The following is a 24,639-nucleotide window of genomic DNA, read 5'->3' as shown; positions in this document are numbered from 1 at the left end:
CTTAAGCTACCGCAATTAAACTATTCCAAACTTGCAAAAACTAATTGGTAGCAACACAATTTTCCCATGCAATATAGGTGCTTTAATCACTATCTCTCATATGGTACCCACGCGGATTGCACCGTCGAAATGAAGAGCTCATCTCGGGTCCGGTCGTGCGCTTCTAAACAGGGGGAAGAGGTACCACAATGCTACATACTAGACATAGTTCGGTATCATCCGGATATAAAAGGCTTTTGGTGGCATTTCTGCATTTAGTTAGCTTTTAGATTCTAAACCCGCCAAATAATCGTTAAAAAGATACGTTTTAGGTAGGTACTAGGTATACGACATAATATATAAAAAAATAATATTTATATAAGAAATCTACTTGAATTATGTGCATATAAAGTGTGTGGATAGGAGATCTATTTACTTTGAAGCAGTGCCAATTTTTGGATAAGTACTGTGAGAGTGTTTCTTTCAATTAAATTTTAGTCTAAGAATTCATCACTGGGTAAGTTTTTATTTTATTTTGCCTGTATTTCCACAGATTTACAAAATTCGCACAAAAAAACCGAGATACATAAAATAATATTTATTGTAGAGATATATAATTTTAAATCTTCTCATAAAAACATTGTGGTGCTTTAGATTTTCTTTTCTGAAGATTATTTCATTTGTTGTTATTTATGAAATTATTTTTTTTTCTTAAATTACAAGACACGTAGTATTCAAGTAGGTATTTTTGAAAAATTCTTATAGAATGTAATGTGCTTTATTATTGGGTTTTGTGTAACATTTTTTTATTTGACTTTTCAAGATCATGAACATCTGATTGAATATTATTATAATTATATTTTAATTTCTATAAATCCTTATTTATTGGCGGCCAGTGTTGTCAACTTTCTGAAATAACATTTCGCACGAAGACGGTCAAAATTACCCGTTTTTTCTAAAAATTCCCACGAGTTCTCAAATCAAATATAGTGTCATCAACGCAATACAGACATTATGTTTTTTACAGTTGGGGTTGGAATCTCTGGTGGTACAATAGCAAAATAAAACACTAATTCACCACAAAACACCAAAACACTTTACTTTTTTCATTGGACGCGCGTTTCGTTAGTTTCACTAATCATCAGCAAATATGATTAAAACTAGTAAAGTGTTTTGGTGTATTGTGGTGAATTAGTGTTTTATTTTACTATTATGTTTTTTAACTGAAAATTTAAAAATTTTCTAAAATCTCGATTACAGTTGAGGGTTGGAACCTTTGGTGTTACACAGCAAAATAAAAACACTAAATCACCACAATACACCAAAACACTTTTACTTTTACACTGGACGCGCGTTTCGCTAACCATGTTAAAAAAAATCTCGAAGTATACTTTTCATTTTTTTTTTCGCGCAAAAAAGCTTATAGGCGTGTTCCTGGGATCAAAATATACCATCCCTAGAAATATTTCTACATATTTAAAATTCACCATGTATTCGAGAAGAAGGGGTACAAGAATAATATCTGATGCCAACCGAAAATGTGTCTTTAGATGCGATAATGCTAGTTTAAATTTACTCACTTTGCTCCGAAATGCGTAAAATTTTTATTATTTTTTTCTTTGAAAACTTGTTTTTATCGAACGCACAAACAACTGCCATTATTCCTGTAAAAAACTAGAACCAGACATTGGAAATCGTGACCTGAAAATGTTATTTCTGCTGCTATTAATGACGTCGTTTTTATTTAATCACTTGGTATGTATGTATATATATATATATATACTCGGTATGTTTTATATTATAATAATTTATTTATGTACAGTATATTCGTTTCATGAGCATATACATGAAACATGGACAGGAATATCAAAATTGATTATTCTTTGTGAAATACTTGTATTTCTGTTCGATGCTTCTCAAAACTAAAAAGTCTTGCATTCTTGCAGTAAAATGCCAATTTGTAAAAATTATTTTTTAAGAGTTCATTAAAATCTATCAGTACACTACTATGAAATTGCTTAGAATTACAAGTTTAATTTATAAATGACTTTTTTCACTAGGAAAGGAAAAAAATCTATATAAATAAAGTGTGCTTGATTTTTAAATATGTATGGTAATATAATTATTATTAATATTAGTTAACAACAATGGTTAGCATCCACACATGCACGTGTCATGTGCAATGCTTTTATCTCTATTAAATTAAATTAAAAATGACTCCATAATTCTTCATTTTAAGAATCCATTCGCATATTATAATTTTAGCATTGTTCTGTATTTTGTTATTGTATTTTTGTTTTGTTACTGTTTTTTTCTTTTTATTTCAAAATTGTTATACTGAGATCGTAATAACAAGGATAATTTAATAGAAAATTTATAATAATTGTAATTGTGAACATTAATTCCTTAATTCTAATTTTTAGATATTTTCCGGATTTATCTGTTTAATTCAAACAATTATAATAAAAAATTATTGACCTAGTAACTTCCTATTTATAACTATTATTAATATATTCAACACATTAGCATATCTAAAAATGAATCTAACCATTTGTTTTAATGATTGAATTTAAATTAATTCACCGTCTTAATAATTAATTCATTGAAGTTTAACCAGCAGATAACTTATTATTTAGTAGTCCAGAAATGGTTATAAAAAATAGATTTACATAATATTTGAATAGATTTCTTCTCCTTACGCATTTTTATCTTAATACCTGTAATTAATTATTCTTAATTGAAAAGTGGAAATATGAATGGGGGTAAATAGCCAAAATTATTTTTCGATATAAAAGAGAAAAACACAGTAAAACTGAAAATAATAAATTTTAAAAATATCTTTTAAACTACATAAAAAATAGACGCTTTCACCTGGCACTTGTAACTTTTATTAGGACATGCAGCATGGTATTTATTACGTTTCTAATGCAATAAGTTAGGTTAGGCTAGATTGCTGGGTTTTGGGATCATGTTTGATCCCTCACTCGGATGCCTTGGGCTCATTGTGTTATTCGTCGATTCTTTGTGTTAAAGCACTTCCAGCTCTTTGCAAAGTTTCCGATGTCGCTGATGTTGGATTCTGCTGCTTTCTCTAGTCCCTCCAAAAAACATTGCCCTAAAATTTTAAAGCAAAGTGACGGACAGTGGCATAGCTCTAGGGTTTCTTCTTGCTTTCCGCATTCTCTGCTGTAGTCGTCGTTGGAAATCTTACGAGGTTTACCCCCGTAGGGTAGTTTCCAGTGATGACACCTACAATTATGCGTACTAGGTTCATTTTGTACTCTAGTAGTTGTTTTGCCTTTTTGCTACCTACTACTGGCCATAGTCTTCGAGGTGTAGCGCCGCAATCTTCACAGTGTTGCCATGTCTCTTGCTGCTTGGCCTTGATGGTGTTCCTATAGCTTCCTTCAGTGTGTTGATCGTCACAAGTGGCGGGTCATCTGCCACGGCCTCTCCCCTGATCACCTCTTTGGTGAGTCTGTCTGCTTCTTGAATGCCCACCACATTGCTGATTGCTGTGGTCTGGCACCCAGCACAGAGTAGCCCCGCCTTGACGCAGCCAGGACAGTGCTTCTGCAGTCCATCACAGTTTTCGATCTCACTGATTGCATTCTAATGCAATATCTTAATATTGAAAAATTTGGCACTTATTGTTATAAATGAAATTACAAGAGCTTTTCTGGTTTCCACAATTGGCATTAAGGGGTTACAATTTTAAAAGTAGCAATCGGGAATATCTCTTAGACAAAAAATATCTACTATCAGGAAGATCTGAATTAAGTAACTAAATTTATTAAAACTAATATATTATTTGGTATTATTGCGACATTTCTAAAAAGGGAACATTAAAATCCGGACGCTTATAAAAAATCCGCCTGGACCCAACCGGATGTAGTGAAAATTCGGACGTCTGGTAACCCTAAATTTTACACATATTTTATATAGAAAAATTATATTAGATATGAAAGTAGTTTCCAAAAATGTTATATTATACTGACTGTTTTATATAAAACAACAAAGATGAAAACCACTTTCACAATCCTAACACCGGTTTTCCTATTACCATCGCCGGAAAATCAGTTACCAGTAGCGGTTAGAGAGCTAACTTTTAATCCATAAGGATAATTCGAGATTTTTATTTTTTTCCTTCCATTATAAGCTTAATGCTACCTAAAATTCAAAATTTGAAGTTTGTTTACACTTCTAGAAGTACCTTAGAATTTTGGTGACGGTGAGTGAGCTACTGTCAAGTTTAAGAAGTTTGACTAACAATAATTCATAATATTCAAATTATTGTTATTACATTTATATACAAATAAAATCAGACGATATCAATTCGATTAATTCTAGATTTCTACCTTTTTCTCGTCTGGAAAGTTAGTTACCGGTAGCGTCTAGACAGCTAACTTTTAATCCGTAAGGATATTTCGATATCATTGTTTTCTTCCGTTATAAGCTTAAAACTACCTAAAATTCAAAATTTGAAGTTTGTGACACATTTAGAAAGTATCTTAGAAATTTGACAAGCAATAATTCATAACCTATGAGATGTAATTACTAGATATTTTGGTAATCTAGCCAGCTACAGTATGTCCTCATGTTTAATAAAAATTAATATTCTTGCTTTATCCCTAACGAAGTTACAGGGTGGTCAAAAGTGCCGCTAATACCTTCGAGAAAAGGATGCCACGGCTGTGCTCGAGTTGGAGAGATATATATCTTCTATTAATATAAATTTAGTCTAAATGTATGTTCAGTCGTATCAACAATTACTTGGAAACATAAAGGATTTTCTCTGGTACCAAAATATATGTGTCAATAAATCTTGACTGTAATTAATGATGGAATATTTTAAAAAATTATCTTTTCGATGTTGATTTTGTTTCTAGACAGTTATTCAATACTCCAACGTATGTAAACATTGTATATCTCGTATGTTCAACGTGCCAGGGAAAATTTCGACATTCAAAAAGTTACAAAACATACAATGTATTTGTGAATGAAATTGACACACAAAACTGTCACTATCATGTATCCCCCCCCTCGTTGTACAGATGTTACACATTTCTCTATTATTTTATTAAGACCTTGCATCATAATCATAACTCCAAACCAAACTTTTATATTTTCTCTGCCCATTGATTACTATTATTAGCATAAGAGCTCTCTTACCAAGTTTCTAATACAGTAAATTCATCTTGTTGTTTGATCAACATTATTTAACACTATTGTCTTCTTACATTGCATATATTTAATTAGTCATGTTTACGTTACTAGCTTTTTTGAGCTGTTTGACGTTTCTATACAGGGTGATACGAGGTGTACAAGTTTGTTGTAATAGGACCCCGACAGTCGATAAGAATATTATTTTACAAAGAAACCGTTATCTCAACACAGGGTTCCATAAATGATTAGATATAATAACACAGGGTGTTACACACAAGTTTTTTAAATAATGTTTTTATTAGATCTTTGTTATTCTTCGAAGATCGAGAACTAAATCAAATGTGGTATAACCATCATTTGATAAATTATCTCCACCATAATATTACCTAGTGGTATTCAGTGATAATATAACATCTCACCATTAACTATTATTTGTACTACTATATATTCTATGTATTAGTATGTATATACTGATAACATTTTTATATTCATTTATATAAATCTTTTCGCCTCGTCCATCGCTGGCCCATTCACTGAAACCTCCTTGTTAATTAAATACAAAATATGAATAAGAAAACCCTATGAGTCTAGGTTGCATTCAATTTATTTAAACAATTTCATAAGAGGCCAATTAATTTTTTATCTTTTGAGATTTTTATTTTGTGTGTTGGCTAAACAAAGCTCATTTCCATATAGTGGACAGCTCGTTCTCATCATATCTAACAGTGGCGTGCTTAGCAATTAACTTAGGAGGTGGTGATATTTCTAGAAAATAAATCATATTTTTTATAATAATCATTTAACGTTCATATATCTTTTGATATTAGTAAATAACATAAGGGTGATAATTTTGATACTTATATTTTTTATTTTATTTAGAGTATTTCAAAATTTTTAACGGTTTCCCAGATATTCGCAGTCTTTCGCAGAATTTCGTAGTCTTAGTATTTTTTTTGATCAAAGTCAATTAATGTCTTTGTTAGAAATTTGTTTTGCTTTCAAATTTTTTGTTTGCTTATTGTAATTGTAGCTTTATTACAGTATTTTGTATTTCCTATTGTATGAAATCCTACCTTTAGATCGTGTGAAACAAATCATGCAGACCGCTATAGTTCAACACTATAGATTAATAAGAAACATCTCTTAAAAGTAAACATTTTATTTTGGAAAAAAATGGGTTTGAAAAACGTATGTGTTAGGGTAGTGCAAAAATATTTTGGTAGATATACTGTTACATATTATTTTTTCTAATATATATAGGGTCCGACCAAGAAACTTGGGAATTTTGTTCAAGTTCAGACTTAAAGTATGTACTAGGATGTATTTCAAGAAAATATTTTAACTTCTATAGAATGGCTCAAAAAGGTGTGAGTGGACCGCGAACCGCGATGAGATTTTTTAAATGGGACGCCCTGTATATTATTGCATATTTGGCTTCCTTTCAGATGACTTTACATAATCCTAAGAAATGGATAAAAATATTTCGATAGTTTCAGAGATATTAATAAATAAATAAAAAGTATATATTTTTCAGCCTTTCTTAATTAAGTATTTACTTTAGATCGTCTGGTACTTACTTTGCTATAAATATGGTAATCGTAAATCATACAGGATGTTCAAAATTCTACGCCAAACTTTCTATAATATAAAATAAGTTTTCTTAGTTTTTGGCCAGTTTAAAAGCAACTGCCACACTACAAAGATATCTGATGCATCTCCAGATGAAGAATTTGTATTAACGGAAAATAGATTTATAAGAATACAACGCACAAAGCAAGGTATTTACTTTAGATGTTCTGTACTTACTTTGCTATAAATATGGTAATCGTAAATCATACAGGATGTTCAAAATTCTACGCCAAACTTTCTAAAATATAAAATAAGTTTTCTTAGTTTTTTTAAATGGAACACCCTATATATTATTTTTCAATAAATGGCGAATTAAAAAATGAACATTTTTTGTATTTAGAGTATTTCAAAATTTTTAACGATTTCCCAGATATTCGCGGTTTTATATTTCATATGGCATTTTCCACAGTAAATTTTTATCAAAGCCATCCAATTATTTTTCTCTTGTATTTTACCGTTGAAAGAACCATATGAAAGAATACTGCGTGTATCTGCAAAACTATTAAAAAATTTGAATACCTTAAATACAAAAAATGTTCATTTTTTAACTCTCTATCTAATAAAAAAATAATATACAGGGTGTTCCATTTTCAAAAAAATATTTTATATTTTAGAAAGTTTGGCGTAGAATTTTGAACACCCTGTACGATTTAAGATTACAATATTTATAGCAAAGTAAGTATAGACCATCTAAAGTAAATCGTAATATAGTTTTGATTTCAGGACAGTTCTTGTATTTGTAATAATCTTTTTTAAGAAGGTTGAAAAAAATATATTTTTTTATTTATTTATTAATATCTCTGAAATTATCGAAATATATTTACTCCTATAGGATTATGTAAAGTGATCTGAAAGGAAACCAAGCATGCAATTATACAGGATGCTTTGCGTTGGGTTGATATCGTTTAAAAAAATCATCCCGATCGACTCACTTTTTTGAACCACCCTATAGAAGTTAAAATATTTTTATGAAATACACCCTTGTACATACTTTAGGTTTGCACTTCAGTCACTCATGACATCAAAAGTCACAAGTTTTTTATTCTAGAAGATACAGATGCCCGACGCACCATTGCCGTACCCCGTGTATATATACAGGGTGTCCCACTTAAGATGGATACAAGCCAATATCTTGATTGTTTGTTGAGCGATCTTTTTCATTTTTGGCAGGAGGCTGTATGGCTATAAGACGTACATTTTGCCCAAGGTAAGAAATGCGATACCTCATAGACGTACGTTTTAATGGGGTTTGATATTTTCCGAGTCAAGAGTAAGCTACCCTTAGGATAGTATTTATTTCAAATCTGATAAATTATATTGAATCCTCTTTACCCAAGATACTTAAGTTCTAATTTTTATAAATATTGATACAGGGTGTGTTATTAAAATAAGACATTTTTATCTTTAAAATAAAAAGGATAAACAACTGGTTTATTATCAATAACTAATTATCAATTAATAATTGATTTAAGTATTCAGATAGCTTCCATAGTAATTAAGATACGATACAAAAAACTTTATATTTTTTAATTTATTTTGTTTACTTCAAAAAATTGTTTTTTAAGTTTGCTAATAGAAATGAATAAAATGAGTTTCAAAATAGTTTAGAACCCAGTTTTCAATGGAATCTAAAATATGATTTTTATTCGTTTTATTGAGAAATATTTAAAAAAATCCAAATAGTTATTTAAAACAATCACTATTAACTTTGGAAAATATGCTCTAAAAAAATATTTATAAAACTATAACGAACTAAAAGTCATCATCTTCGACCATCTTCGACCAAACTTAATTTATTAACTTATTAATTGATAATTGGAAAAAAAACAAACTAGTTGTTTATCCAGTGGCGTCGTAAGTACTTAAAAAAAATAACAAAAATAAAAATGTCTTATTTTAATGGCACACCCTGTATCAATATTTATCAAAATTAGAACTTAAGTATCTTAGGTAAGGAGGATTCAATATAATTTATCAGATTTGAAATAAATACTGTCCTAAGGGTAGTTTAGTCTTGACACGATAAATATCAAACCCCATTAAAACGTACGTCTATGAGGTATCGCATTTCTTACCCTGGGTAAAATGGGTCTTATGTACGCCATACAGCCTCCTGCCAAAAATGAAAAAGATCGCTCAACAAACAACCAAGATATTGGCTTGTATCCATCTTAAGGGGGACACCCTGTATATATATATAATTTTTTTACAATCACATGAGGTTGACTTTTTGAGATTGTCATATTGTATATAAGTGTCGTGTCTTCCTTACTTTCCTCTTCCATTTCCCTCACTCGTCTTCTCTCATTAGATACTTTTGCTGTTTCGGAAATTTCTTTTTGTAAGCCCTACCAATGTTAATATATTTAAAATATTTAAAAAATGTCTCTACATCTGACCATCTGATAATAAGACCATGAATAAGACTATTCTCACCAAATCTAGATCAACAATCCATGCAAAAATATGTAAAAGCAATTAACATTATCTATCATCTAGTCATATACCCATATCCTCTCAAGAGCTATCGAGAAACATTAGACCTTTACGTAATAATTTTATTAAGATGAAGAAAAAAAGTAATAAGGCAATATAGACGACGAACATAATAGTAATTGGGAATAAGAAACACTTATCTCTAGCCGACATGCACGGGTATATACACGTTTCAAATACGCGATCTCTTAATTATACAGAGGGGTTTCGTAATGATCATCTTCAATGTCGCATATACGGCGAGATATGTTAACAAATCTAACATAATGTCTTTTTTTATTACCCGCTATTTAATTGAATTCAAATTTCTTCTTCATTCAAATCCGTATTAGATTTAGATCTTAATATTAAACACAGGGTGGTCCGAACTGTATTCCGCAAACTTCGGCAGTATATTCTGCACATAAAAACAAGTAAAAAAGTTTATATAAATGATAATAATTATGTCCTAAAATGGCTTCGTTTCTGATGACATGTATTGATTATTTCAGACACATTTTTTACTTAGAAAATTAAGAAAATGTATATTTTTTCACTCAGTAGTGCAATACAGGGACGGACAAAAAGTTATTACTCTTTAAAAACAGTCAAAAATATGTAGGTGGCGCTCCCGACAAGTAGGAGTTATATTCATATCGAAATCAAATTTCTCATGTTAAAAAACTCGCAGATACTAATTTTCATCCAAATACCGAGTTTAGTTCATAAATTATTTGGAAAAAATCGAAATAAAAATGAAACTTCTGCACCCTGTATCTCCGAAAGTAAGTATTTTAGGACATAAGTTTATACGAACTTTTTTACTTATTTTTATGTGCAGAATATACTGTCGAAGTTTCCGGAATGCAGTTCGGACCACCCTGTATATTATTTTTACAAATTAAATATGTTCTTTTATCTACGTTAGTGAGTTAAGAAGCTTTTAACTCACGCATTTTGAGTGAGTAAGTAAGTTTTGACAGCTCAATTTTTTTTTCTTTCATTTGAGCCCATGGACATCCTATATATCGATTTTTATCAAAATCGGTTGACTTTGAAATTTTGACATGTCATTAAACTGTCATTTTTTCAAGATGGCATATTTTTTTTCATATGTATATATACTCACAATATACATTTACATATTTTCTTTTTACTTTTTATTTTTTTATTTTTTTTTCTACTTTCGATTTTTCGAAATTAGAAAAAATACAAAAATACACAGCTAAAGGCAAGAAAATATTATTATTAAATATATATATATATATATATATATATATATATATATATATATATATATATATATATATATATATATATATATATATATATAATAAATTGGCGGTCAGTGACTCAAAAACTTATTTGTTTATGTCTCAATATTTCGTAAATCTTTATTTACTTCATCAGGAGATATACTACAAAGTCAAAAATTCTAACGTAAGAAAGGATCAATTAAAATACACAAAAATTATACTTACAAAACTAAAAGTCAGTCGTATCTTACAATATACACATTCATTACACCAATAATATACTTTCAGTTATAAAATTTGACGGACAAAACAGACCTACACTGCTATACACCTAATAAGCTATTTAACATCTTTTGTATTTTTATTTAACGTTATAAGTTATAATTTGATTCGTACAGTACACTCTTGCTTAGCTATGATATTTTATATGAAAATTATTAACACGTATTCATTTTAAAGGTTTTTGTACACGACATGTTTCGAAACGTCATCGTATTGAGACATACATAAATTTCACCTGTTTATATTAAGTAGCTTACTTAGTTCAAAGAATACAGTTACTAAATTCGAATCTATTTAAAATAACTTGCGGTTTTATTGGGATCACTGTGACTAATCGATGATACTTGTGTTCGTTTTCAATAAATGTTTAATGTAGGATAGTTATTTCTGACTTTTATTCCTGATAAACATAATAGACCCTTAATGCTGTTGATTACTTTATTTTAGCTATGTTGTGATATCGTATTTTTTCTTTTGGTTTCTTACTTTACCACTCTCATAAACAAAGTAAGTGGCGCCCTTTTCACTGTCTTTGACCATACCTATTTGAATTCTTAACATCAATATTAAAATCTCTACAGCCTATATATTATCATTTTTTTTATTTTTTAACAACATTAGAAAGTCACTATGAGTCAGAAGCCTTACCTACGAACCCAGCTTTCCTCTAACCCTGAGCAACGGATTCTTTTTTCATTCTATTTGGGTAACGACAGAAAAGTCGTCACACTTTAAAAATAATGGTTATCCGAGGAATATTTTGAAAAAACTGATTTATAACAGAAACGTACACGACGGACCACGGGATGAAATGGATTACACAACTTATAGAAGAATTCCACTGGTAAAACTGGTTGACTCACTAACAACATCATATCAATTTTCAGGGATTTTCCGCATATAAAAATGGTAAAATATAACACACTTAAAATATCCCATCTATACAGCCAAATCAAAGACAAAACCCCAACACTTTTCAAGTCTGATGTAATATATGAGATACCGTGTGACGGTTGCCAAAAAACATATATAGGACAAACTAGTCAGTGGCTTAAACAGAGACTATCATTGCATAAAAGTGACTGTCGTACACATAAAAGAGATGTGCATTGGTGGACCATCATTTGGAAACGGGACACACGTTCACTATATATATAAAGTAAAGGTTCTAAAACAGGAATCAAATTATAAAAGCCGTTTATTCATGGAAATGTGTTTTATAAATAAAAATAAAGAATCTATTAATTTTAAGTCCGACACAAACCAGTTAAATACAATATATTGCAATTTGTTAAAACATTAAACTAAAACTAGTAATGAACTGATATCCTCTTTCTTTCTTTTTGTTTTGTCCAAATTTATAACAATTTTATCTTACTGTTTGTTAGTTTTGTCTAATTGTTGATAGTTTTTTTTTGTCAGTTTCATTGTAACTTAAACACCATGCAGTGTACGTCTGTTTTGTCCGTCAAATTTTATAACTGAAAGTATATTATTGGTGTAATGAATGTGTATATTGTAAGATACGACTGACTTTTAGTTTTGTAAGTATAATTTTTGTGTATTTTAATTGATCCTTTCTTATGTTAGAATTTTTGACTTTGTAGTATATCTCCTGATGAAGTAAATAAAGATTTACGAAATATTGAGACATAAACAAATAAGTTTTTGAGTCACTGACCGCCAACCTGAAAATAATCATATATATATATATATATATATATATATATATATATATATATATATATATATATATATATATATATATATATATATATATATATATATATATATATATATATATATATATATATATAATTTCAGCCCGATTTATTCCTAAATAGAATTTTAAAATTTTAAAGACAAAAACCTCAAAAATGCTGCCATTTTGACAGCTGTCAAAAATTCGGGTCATGCCTCGCAAAAAAATGTATTGTCGTCGGGACTGAACCAAACATGCCAAAATCAATCATCATCGGGACTGAACCACTACATGCCAAATTTCAATTTCCTACAATAAAAGGAAGTGGTTCTAATTTAGCTTACAAGATTTGTCCCCAACAAACATACATACATAGATAGTTACATACAAAGCAAGTTAAATATACTCTGTTTTTTTTTCTAAAGTAAGATTTCGACAGACGATGATAGGAAAAAAGCAGATGACTTCCATACCAATCTATTTATTTAAATATATTAATTATACGTTCCAATTGTACCAACTTATTTTTTTGTAAAATAAAAAAAACTAGTTTGTAATTAAAATGACAGGCACATCTATCACTGTCAAGGATTTTGTCGTTGGACAGACTATAAAAGCTTATAATAAAAAAGTACATACCTAGTAGTGATTGGCGAATTACGCACACAAAGAAATTAGGTCAATCAGCGCCTACAAGTTATCTCAATAGGACACAATGAACGCCTGTTTTTCGCCAGTTTAAAACAAACTTCCACACTGTCAATTTCCACATTAACACATTAGCTATTACCACACCACATAGGGAAGAATATCTGACTAAACATTATAAACACTATACTCTATCCTAGATGTATCCTATTATAGTTTACTGAAATTATTATGCTCAAAAAAATCCTTAACACGAAAGCTTTGGGATAGTTTTGATTTCGTCTATTCTATATGTTTTTTGAGTACTCTATCCGAAACTGGGATTTGGGAATTCATTTTCGTGAAAGAATATTAAACAAAATTAAATATAAAAATATAAATCGGATTTGTTCCTGGCATTTTTATGACTCAAAAGCTAACAACTTTTTGTAAATAATCCTTCTTTCTATAATTCTCGTTTTTATAAATTTCTAAACAAACTGTTTTGGGTCAAGAGCCAGCAAAATTGCACTTTTTCTACTATTCACACCCTTTATTTGTTATTAATGGCTGATATGCCCTAAAGTTGCGGCAAATATTCATTCGCAAGAAGCTGATGAAGAGGATCCCGATATCCTTATTAGACACAAAAAAAACTTATACGTTTGCCTCATTAATTAAATTAATTTATTAATAGAAGTGGGAAAGATATCAATTTTTTGGTGGTTTTGATTGTTCCGGATTGAATATGTAGTAATACACTGAAAATGGTAGCAAAATCGTAGAATTTTCTCATTAGAGGAATCACAGAAAGAAAAATTTCTCACAAAGAAATGCATCTCAAACATTGGCTGATCCTCATTTTGCAGCCGACAACACTGTCTGATCATAATACTGATGATTCTGCACTAAATATGTAATTGTTTGTGAAAAAGAAAGGAAATTTTTCTTAAGTTGTTAATAATAAAATATAACAAAAAATAATGCAACTGCTTGCAATTAAATACTGTTATGTTTTCAAAGATCACTTATACCAGAACGAGACTGCCGAAGTTGGAATTCTATTTTTTATGCTCTATATACCGAGTGCCTCTCAGAAGTTTCTCCCCCTATAATTTGTTTATTTTTAACACAGCCCTGGCACTATAGATTAAAATTTAAAATACGATTTTTTTAAGCGAAAATGTCAAAAGTTGACATATTTATGATATGCCATTCTACTCAGAATGTCATTTTCTTTTGGAATAAAGTAGAAATATACCGAGGGTGCATTTAAAAATCAAAAGTTTTAGTCATTTCCGGTCAAACAGGAAGTTACTAAAAACCATTGAATACGTCAATCAAACCTAATATATGTCATATACTAACATACCAAAACTCGTTTTTTTACCTAAAAAAATAAAAAAAATTTAGGAGTGAGTCACTTTGTAGAGAGACCGTTGTAGAAAAAACAACAATCGCAGACTAAGATTGAACCAAGAGAAGAATTTTGAAGTATCTTTAAGTGAAAATTTATTGTTAAAGTAGCATAAATATGCTTAGTTTGTAGTTAAAGTATAGGACTGAAGGAAAAAGAGAGTTATAATAACTGTTAAGGATGGGGGGGGGGGGCCAGATAAGGTACTCGCCCGGTCTCAATATTTTCGTTCCGCCGGCCCTGTATTCAGCACCTATACAACAAAATACCAAGAATTAAAAATTCATTGCTGGTAAAAAGCCGGCGGCGCCTATCTGCGTTGGCAACAAGCACCGACCAGTTTTGTCTGTGTGCGAGTGTGTTTAAAAGCGCATTTAATTATTTGCGGTTTAAGCGTTTCTTACCAGCAAGCAAGCAAACTGCTTTCTTTGTGTCTGTACCCCTACGATGGTTATGCGTATCCTCTACGGTTGTGTCACTAGATTTCAATAAACAAATGTGAGTGTATCAGAGTCAAACCGCTAGATTTTGATCATGAACCTCTTTGTGAAAATGAAGAAACTCTATAATTTATTGCAATTAAGATATTTGCAACTCATGCAATAAAAATTATTTTCGGCATTCTAGGAGGTATGAGATAACTACTGTTAACGAAACTTTGAACCATCGGTTCGAGATTCATCACATAGACAAATCACCAACAGCTGGCGATTTGCAAAAACAATTTCTGCCACTTACAAGACATTAATATGTACTTTACATAAATGTTTTAGATTTCTCTTACAATTTTCGAATTAGATCTTGTACCTACTACGAGTATCTATGATATTTTATCTATTTCTAGATAATGTCCGTAGTTATATCGAAACTTTGCTCTAAATAAGCTTTTTTCCGGTTCTTGATTTTTAGTGGCCTCTCTCTATTTAGCGCAACTATATTCAAAATAATATTATTGGGCAATATTCATTCTAAATTCAAGTCTGTCTATTGATTCTGATCTGTAGGTAATATGTATCTGATTATAGGTAATATGTTTTGTCGGTTTAAAGTTTATTTAAATTAAGCTTCATTCAGAACCTTGAAATAAGTGGCATAAATTAGTGGTTTCAATTAGCGTAGAAGTTTGTTCCTCTAATTTCAATGTAAGCATTCAAAATGTCAAAATTAGTGGTATAGTAATTTTCAATTATTAGAAAAAATTAACAAACTTTTAAACTTCATTCAGAACCTCGCAATTAGTGGAATAAATTAGGGTTTTCAATTATTAAACTTTATACATTTTAGTTTACGATCATTGGCAATGTTTATAAGACACAATTAAAATTAATAGAATGTCCTTGAATTAATAGAATGTCCTTGAGAATGCTTGCGGTAATCAGTTGTATCCATAGAGTAAGCCTAATATTTTTCTTATAAAACAAAAAACCTTTGATTTCTAACCACATTTACAGACAAATGATAATCAAAGGCAAAATGATATTCTTCTCAAGTTTTGAAGTATAATTAGTGGAAACGTTGAAAGTTTGTTAACGTTTTCCACACTGATTGAAAATTTCTACCACTAATTTTGACGTTTCTCAAAACGAATAATGTAAGCATTCATACTTACATTCAAATTAGAGGAACAAACTTCTACGCTAATTGAAACCGCTAATTTATTTCACTAATTGCGAGGTTCTGAATGAAGCTTAAGTCTTTCCACTAATTATACCTCAAAATTTGCGAGGGATATCGTTTTGACCTTTGATTATCATCCGTTAAGAGAAATTATGATAACGCTCCATTAGTGGTGACGTCATATTGCGGAAGGTCAGTGTTGCAAAATCTAAACAAAGCATGAATTAACCCGTTTTTTTCTCGTTTATTATTATATTACTGTTTTCTTAAAGATAATTGTATTTTTCCAAGTAAGTACATTTAATTTTGAACCGTACCAGTGCACTTTATAGTTAATAAATTCTATAATACTAAGGAAATTCGTGTTCTTTATTGTTTTAACATAACCTCATATTACTTATCCCTATATCCTTTTATGTAATTATACCTATAGTAAACGCTTATATACTTACTCAGAAAGACACAAATATCTTTTGAACAGAGTAATATAATAAAAAATTAAGAAAAATTAGATTATCCCATTACATTCTTGCTTTGTTTGGATTTTGCGACACTGACCTTCTGCTACATGACGTCACACTAATGGAGCGTATTGTTTTATAAGCTAAATATTAGGTTGTTGCTAGGATATTCTATTAATTTTAATTGTGTTCATATTGTGTTTTTTAGAGATTGTGAATGATCGTAAACCAAAAAGTATAAAGTGTAATTGAACCCACTAAATTATTCCACTAATTGCGAGGTTCCGAATGAAGCTTTAGTAGTATTAATTTATTCAATAAAACTATTTACGCCCATTGACAGTCCTTTCCGTATATGTATTTGCAAATTTTTATCTTTTTAGCTTCCTGCACTTGTCATTTCCAATTTTTTATTGACATTCGATATTTGCGTTTTCTTTTAATACCTCCTCTTGTTGATGTATCATTGTCGAGTTGTATAGTATTTTTTCCTAGATCTAGAAGTTCCATTTCACCTAGATCGAAAAAATAACATATATTGCTTAGGTCTAAATTATCCTCATCGTCCGATAAACGCTTTATTTCGGAGTCATCATCTAACATAAGAAATTCTAAAAAACTCGTTTTTGTGGCAGGAATCGCTTCTATTTCTTTGAACTACTGGTATAAGTTTAATTTTCCATTTTGTATTTTAAACATAAAGTCTATTGCAAAACGGTTAGAATTTGGAATCATCTTTTGACTTAAGTAATTATGTCTATTAGGGTGTACAAACAGAAAAGGTTAATAATAAAGTGCGAAAACGTATACAGAGTGTTAAAAAATAGTGTATCTTTCGGTGGGTGATTCTACATCTACACATAAAAATCAAACAAAAAATTCCTATGAACATGTACTCTAAAATGCCTCCCGAAGAAGTTAAATAAAAATAATATATTTTGTTTATTTTTAAGATCATTAGTAAACCGTTTTTCTTGAAATTTCGTATTGTTACACACTTTTTAATGCTAAAGAGAATGGCGTGTAAAATTCCGTAACAGCCCTGTATAGGTACTTTCCAGTAGGGTAGAGAGTACTACGGGTGGTACTTCTTTTATCCTTATAGATACAGTAATTTCAACAAATGAAAGTTAAAGCTATTGGGACTATTTTATGTAAAAAAGGTGCTCTTCGCGTAGTTCGAAACGGTGGACGATTTTCAAGAGATTTGCATTTGTATTTAAAGGTTCTGATGCATCAATTTTAGTATCAGCGAAATCAGGAGATTAGTTTATTTATTTTTTTTGCACATTTTATCATTTCACTAATACTAAAATTGATGCATCCTAATCTTTAAACGCAAATGTCTTCAAAACCGTTTTGAACTAAACGAAGAGCACCTTATTTACGTTAAAAGTTCTAGCTTTTCATGTCATTTGTTTAAATTACTGTATCTATATAAGGATAAAATAAGAACTAAAATCTGTAAAATCACCCACCAAAGTTAGATACACTATTTTTTGACACCCTGTATAATAAAGAATAAAGAAATATCGGGCATAGGGCCTACTAGAAAGTGATGATCGCAGACACGTTCCTGGTGTATGCCCTTCATCAGTACGGTACGTGTGTATCCAAGTTATAAGATGAGGCTACCAGCGTAAAAACGGCCTAATCCACAAACTCGCAAATTTGAGCTGAATGATATTTATTTTATTAAATTCATTTTGAAACTAACTAAATAAAAATAAAAGTTTTACGTTACAAAATTTGTTTCATTAGTAGTTTTCATGCAATTAATAATATTGGCCTACTAACTTTGCAAATAAATTCATAAAGAAAAACGGCCTAACCCACATTTTTATAGTACTCGTACTCAACATTTACTATACAATTTACTTATATCTAAATTTTAGTTCATTAGATCTTTAGGCAAATATTTGCAGCAAAATATCAAAATATTTTTAGAAAATTAAACTAGTAGCGTTATTGCCACTAAATTTTATTCTGATATTTCTCAAAATAAGCTTTCTGGGGTTAGGCCGTTTTTGTGCTGGCGCCGGTTGCCTCAGATGACAACTTGGATTTGGAAAAAATATGAAGGAGCAAACAGAAGCGTAGACAGACCCAAACTGCAGGCTAGGTCCAGAGTCAGCGTCTTTGGATGTAACCAAGAGAAATCCGCCGCGATAACAATGCAAAAAAGAAGAGATAATTTCTGATTAATTTTACCGCATATTTATTTGCGGTACCTCTAAATTAGTATATAAATTTGGGTGACAATAAATAACACATATAATTAAATATTTTTTCTTCAGTTGAAGGTTCATAAAGACCGTTTAAATCAAGATTCTTAATTACTATCTTTCCATCTTGTATTTTTTGCAAATAGGCGTATGTTTGTATTGTTTGAATAAACTTTCATTTTTCACAAATAGCAGTAGCTTGGGTTACGTAGACGGTGCATGTTATATAAGAAGATACACGAGTTCTGTTTCTTTGATGGGAATTACTCCAAAAAAAAGTAACAATAAAGATTCCGTTTTCTGGTTCTAGTTTAATTGTTTCGTTTAGAAAACAACAGAATAGATGAGTTTATTAAAAAAATATTTAATAGTTTTTGGAATACTTTTCATATGTTTATTTTTTAGAGCTATTGTAGTTAAAAAATACATAGATAATACCTTTGAAATTATTTTTAGCTTTCTAATTAAACTATATTCAAATTATTTATTAGGGAAGTAACTAACTGTGATAACGCTGCTTCAGGAAGACTGTTTGGTTGCTATGGTTTATACGATGTTTATACTATGAGTGATGAGTAATTAGACAGGAAATATGTTTACAGAACCGCACTGCTGTTTAAAGTATTTTTAAATATCTAAGATGCATGGTTCGCCAGTGCATAGTTTGCAAAAAGGTGGACTATTCTAATCTCAAATTGATATTTTGGCGTTAAGTGACGCAGTGCCGGATTAAGGTCCTAGGGGGCCCGGGGCTATAGGCTACCCTTGGGGCCCCCAGGTCGGATTATTTTTTCCTCATTGCTGGTTATTTTCACTTAAACTAATATTGCTTGAAGTTGAACAGGAAGGCGGTTGTTCATGATCTTGATTTTTATTCAACTCAGAATTTGACGTTAAAGGGGTTTCGCAAATACTAAAAAAGTCTGTTACTTTAGTCAATTGTAAAGTTTTCTTTAGTTTTTCTTCTTGAATCTGAAATTAATTTAAAATATCCCTAAGTTTTCGTAGATTTAAAAATACAGGGTGTTCCGAAACTATTGTATCAAAATCTAAAGGTAGGTAGATCTCGCCAAAACTGATGGTCGGAAATGCGTCGTTTTCAAAATACAGGGTGTTAAACTTTTAAGAAAAAAAATCGATCTTTTTTAATATCTATTACACCACTGTATACCACCCTACGGTACTTAAACAAAATATTATTGAATTGAATATTATTGCACCGTTTTCGCTTAAAAAAATAAAAACCATTTTCGGCATTTTCATACATGGCCAAATCGCTAAAATGGTAATGTAAATTTTAATGGTAAAACTTGAAAAACGACAATTTAGGTTTTTGGGCATTTTAGTTCGTACTATGTTCATAGAAAGAAGTTTTTGGAAAATAAAAAATCTTTTTAAACTTAAATTTGCCGTTTTACAAATTTTGCCATTAAAATTTATGATAACATTTTAGCGATTTGGTCATGCATGAAAATGGTTTTTATTTTTTTACGCGAAAACGGTGCGTCGGACACAAAAAGTCAAGAAATAAAATATGTTGTAAATTGAATGGGGATTTCAAAAATAATATTAATTTTATTTAAAAAGTAATGGCGTACCATTCAAGGCGAATTGCAATAGAGACTTCAAACTCTACAGATATAAAAAGACTCAAAAGACCTTTTAACAAGGTATCACTCGACCCCCTATTCCATTTAAAATTTTAAGGGTGATAGCTACTCCGTCAAAGGGGTGCAAGCAAAAAGGGTGCAAATACCAAAAAAATAAGTCTCCCTGAAAAACAAAATCGACGTGTCCGAGCATTTTTCGAATTATTTATTTACAAGCAAGAAACCCGGGGTGGAAAGTTTTCGGTGGGCATGTATAGATTTTTTCTTAAAAGTTTAACACCTTCTATTTTGAAAACGACGCTCTTCCGACCATTAGTAACCCATTTCAAAATATTTTGGCGAGATCTACCAATCCTTACATTTTGGCATAATAGTTTCGGAACACACTGTATATTATTGAAAAATGTTGCTTAAAATAAGGCTTAAAACTCTTAAAACATCAATATCTCTCATTAATACGAGTATTGTTTAGCAATTTTCAAAATTGGAGTAGTTCTCGAATTTTTTATATTTTATGAGCATACGGGAATTCTTTTTCATTTTTCATAAAGTTTATTTTTAAAAAAGGAATAGTATTTTATGGCCTTTATGACGAGAGACTTTTTAGTTTTTCAATTCGTTTGTCTTTTTATCTTTTGTAAGCGGCCCAGAGAAAGTATGTACCTATTATATGTTAATGCGCTTATTTTTAAAAGAAGAAACTTAAGAAAGTTATTGTAAATTAAATTGTTAATACCAAAGTTATTATATAAATGATCATATCCAGTAAATGCGTAATAAGGCTAAAACTGATTCCTACCTTACGTTTAGCAGATCCACTAAGATATTTTCTACATGACATTTTTTAAAATACTGGTATACACTACACAATTCAAAAACGTATCATTGTTCTTGTTTTCTTAAATCTATTATTGGCAATCACTTACTTCATAGATGCGCTATGCAAAAATACCTAATCAAATAGCATAAAAAAGAGGAATCTAATCTGAGTAATTCCCCTAGCGCTTTCGGCTTTCGGTAATCCATCCATCCAGAAACATTTAAAAAGAACAAGCCATTGTCTATGCAGCAATCTTGATATTTTTTTGGGAAAGTGTTTTGCCGCCCAAAAAAGAAAAGAAAAAGAGTCTGTTTTTGACATTATGAGAATAACAAGTTGGCTGTTGCAATATATTTAATAAGACTAAATATATTTCTGTTGCACTGTTGCAGGTGTTCCAGGCTGGATTTTATTTTTTTTATTGTTTTTAAAATACAGTTTTAGTTACTTTTATAATAAATTGAAGATTTATAACAATATGTGACGAAAAATCGGTTTTTGTTACAAATCGGTATTTTTCGTAATATATGTACATTTTCATTTAACTAATCTCGATTTAACTCTATGAATCTCGATTTTAAATTCTCCTAATTTGGGGGCCCCTCTCAATGACGGGGCCTGGGGCTATAGCCCTCATAGCCCCCCCCTTAATCCAGGCCTGAAGTGACGTTACGTATATTTTAGCTTTAACAGGGGCCTACGTAATTTAAGCTTTAAGTAGATTATTACAAAAAAACATTATTTAAAATAAAAATTTAGCTATATCATTTTTATGCACTTCGCATCTGGAATTCTCATGTACTTATTTATTGGAATTCTCATGTATATTACTCTATTATAAATTTAAATTTACTTTACGATCGTTCATCGCCAGTTGTAGATGTAGATCGAAAAGAGAGAAATACACACGAAACTCTACAGCGTTGTTATATTTATGCACCCATCTTTTTTATCTTAATTGTTAAAGGGTGTATGATTATAGAAAATGCTGTTTTATGAGTGCTGTATCACCTTTATACTCTTTATTTAGTCTTTGACCTTAGCAGCAAAAAAAGAGTTAACATGTCTTTTTGCAGCTTTAAACACTATTTTAAACTTTGAAATAGAACATCAACTCAAATTCTCAAATGTCGAGTTATGTCAAATATTGGGATCAATCAGTGAATAAAGAAATAAATTTTAAATAAATTAGCCTTAGCAGCAAAATGGAGACGTTGAAAACTTTGAAAACAATTAACTTTTGTCAATTTTGAATTTCTCGTTTGTCCTTCCAATCAAACTTAGAATGTTTGGTAACAAATAAACCCGAAATATTGTCTGACGACTATTTTAACATTCCTGTAATAATTGACCTCTATAGTTGTGTAATAATACGACTGGTAATCATTACGTTCCTTGCATTTTTACTATAGCATCTTATATTTCTCTAACCTCTATTATTATTTGAACTAACGTCTATTCCTGTTGAGGGTTGGGGCAAACATGCCTTACCAAAAAACGCGTTCCGGATTCCTATAATATTCCTGGTGTTTCGGCAGATAGTTTTCCGGTATTTCAGCTAAAGTTGCGGGGCCCCATAAATAATGCATTTTGTACGTTCCATCACACAGAATTTTTATCTTTGATTAAAAGGTTATATACATTTCGTTTCTCAAAAGTGGCTCACTCCTATAACTTTTTGATTTTTTTTTTCAAAAAAAATTCTAAATTTGGCATCTTAGTATATGACATAAATTAGGATTGATTGATTTTAAATGGCACCCTCGTTATTTCTCAGATTCGATTATCTCAGACAGGAGCTGTTTACTCGTACATAGACCTATTACGTCTTGCGGCCACTATCTCGTCCACTTCAGTAAGGATGTCGAGACACAGCTGGTCAACAGTCTTCCAGCAACGCTCATCACGTAGCATAACAGCATAACCGTGATGAGGTTTCTCTCCGTCAGAGGTCCTGTGATGGCTGGTGATGGTCTCAATTCTCGAATTTCGCAGTGCCGCATGTCCGTCGCATTCCAATAGTACGTGCCCGGCACCCTGCAGCGATCGCCACCCGGCATCCTCTAGTTCACCCCAAGCTCCGCAGTAGGGAGAGGCAGCTTTTCCGATGCGATGCTTGTAGACAACAAACTTACCGTGTCCAGTCAGACCCTGCATAAAGCAGTAGGTCAGTTTTGTTTCCCATGGTCTCTTTGTAGCCATGGCCTCAGGCTTGGTATCCAGCGCCGAGTCCAACTGTATCTTCGTGTCTTGTCCTGACCGGTTAAAAGATGCGCAAATAGTATTTTTAATCATATACCATTTTTTTTTCAAATTTAGCATATTAGCATATTTGGAAGATGTATTTTTTACGAATAATTTGGTACCACACACACTTGGTAGATCGAGTCAAATTGTCGTTATGAACCGTTGTTACAATTTCAAATAAACCACATGCGAAAATGGCAAAAGTTGACATATGATATGTCATTCTATTCAGAGTGTCATTTTCTTTCGAATAAAGTAAAAAAAATACCGTGGGTGTCATTTAAAAATCAAAGGTTCTAGTCATTTTCGATGAAACAGGAAGTGACCGAAAACAATTGAATCCGTCAATCAATCCTGATTTTTTATGTTACTTACTAACGTACCAAATCTCGATTTTATCTGAAAATATAAAAGTTATAGGGATGAGACACTTTTGAGAAACATCCGGTATAATATAAATCTGTAAATATAAAATATTTATAATGTAATGAAGTACCAGATAGTATTAATTAATAATAATCAAATTATCTTTGTTAATATTTTTTTATTAAATATGTGGCAACCTAGCATTTTTCTCGATTAAATGTGGTTTATTTGCTGTGGTTTATATCTTGAGTACCTACTTTCGTTTTGTACAGTAATGTTTCTCTACTTATATTATTTGTCTAAACTGTGTACGTGTACCTACAAAAATATTTTTAAAATAAGGGAGCTCTTATTGACCAACATTTTACAATAGAGAATTGGTGGTAATAAAGATAAAGACTGGAGTGAAAGAAAATCACAAATAGGAAATCTGATATGGAGCTTTTTCGAAATACTGGGTCATCTGGTAAATTCATAATCATAAATTTAAAATAAAATATATTATAAGCACACACCAGTCCATAAACTGGGTTAGAAGCAAATGCCAAAATTCCTATAGCGATTTATAATAGGTACCTAAAAATCCCGTTAGCATTCTAAGCGCAATTAAAAAAATGTTGATAGTATCTCTCGGTAAAATTAGGTGTAAATTTAACCTTTTCTTATTACAAAAGTGTTATATTAATGATTACTTTTAGACCGTCATTTTTTAATCGTCCAGTATTACAAGAGTATAGAACGTAGAAAATTGGTTGATAAA

The 24,639-nt window shown here is 30.6% G+C and overlaps 1 protein-coding gene across 2 annotated transcripts in view; it reads left to right on the top strand.

Annotated features, from left to right (window-relative positions):
- Positions 1-221: 221 nt before the first annotated feature.
- LOC115876512 (mucin-6-like) overlaps positions 222-24,639 on the top strand; it is a 104,208-nt gene continuing 79,790 nt past the window's right edge. The window contains exon 1 of one of the 2 annotated variants that reach the window (XM_030892315.1): positions 222-311. Coding sequence is in view for 1 of the 2 variants with exons in the window: in XM_030892314.1 (XP_030748174.1) it covers positions 24,315-24,345 (31 nt within the window). In the remaining variant the exon portion in view is untranslated. Of the gene's footprint in view, positions 312-24,157; positions 24,346-24,639 lie in introns of those variants that run through there. The other variant, XM_030892314.1, reaches the window with a different exon arrangement.

This window comes from Sitophilus oryzae, unplaced genomic scaffold (genome assembly GCF_002938485.1).
Source record: "Sitophilus oryzae breed Bouriz unplaced genomic scaffold, Soryzae_2.0 scaffold_1436_pilon_pilon, whole genome shotgun sequence".
NCBI classification, from domain to species: domain Eukaryota; kingdom Metazoa; phylum Arthropoda; class Insecta; order Coleoptera; family Curculionidae; genus Sitophilus; species Sitophilus oryzae.
The sequence above is the reverse complement of the archived record's forward strand: the minus strand, read 5'-3'. Positions and strand labels throughout refer to the sequence as shown.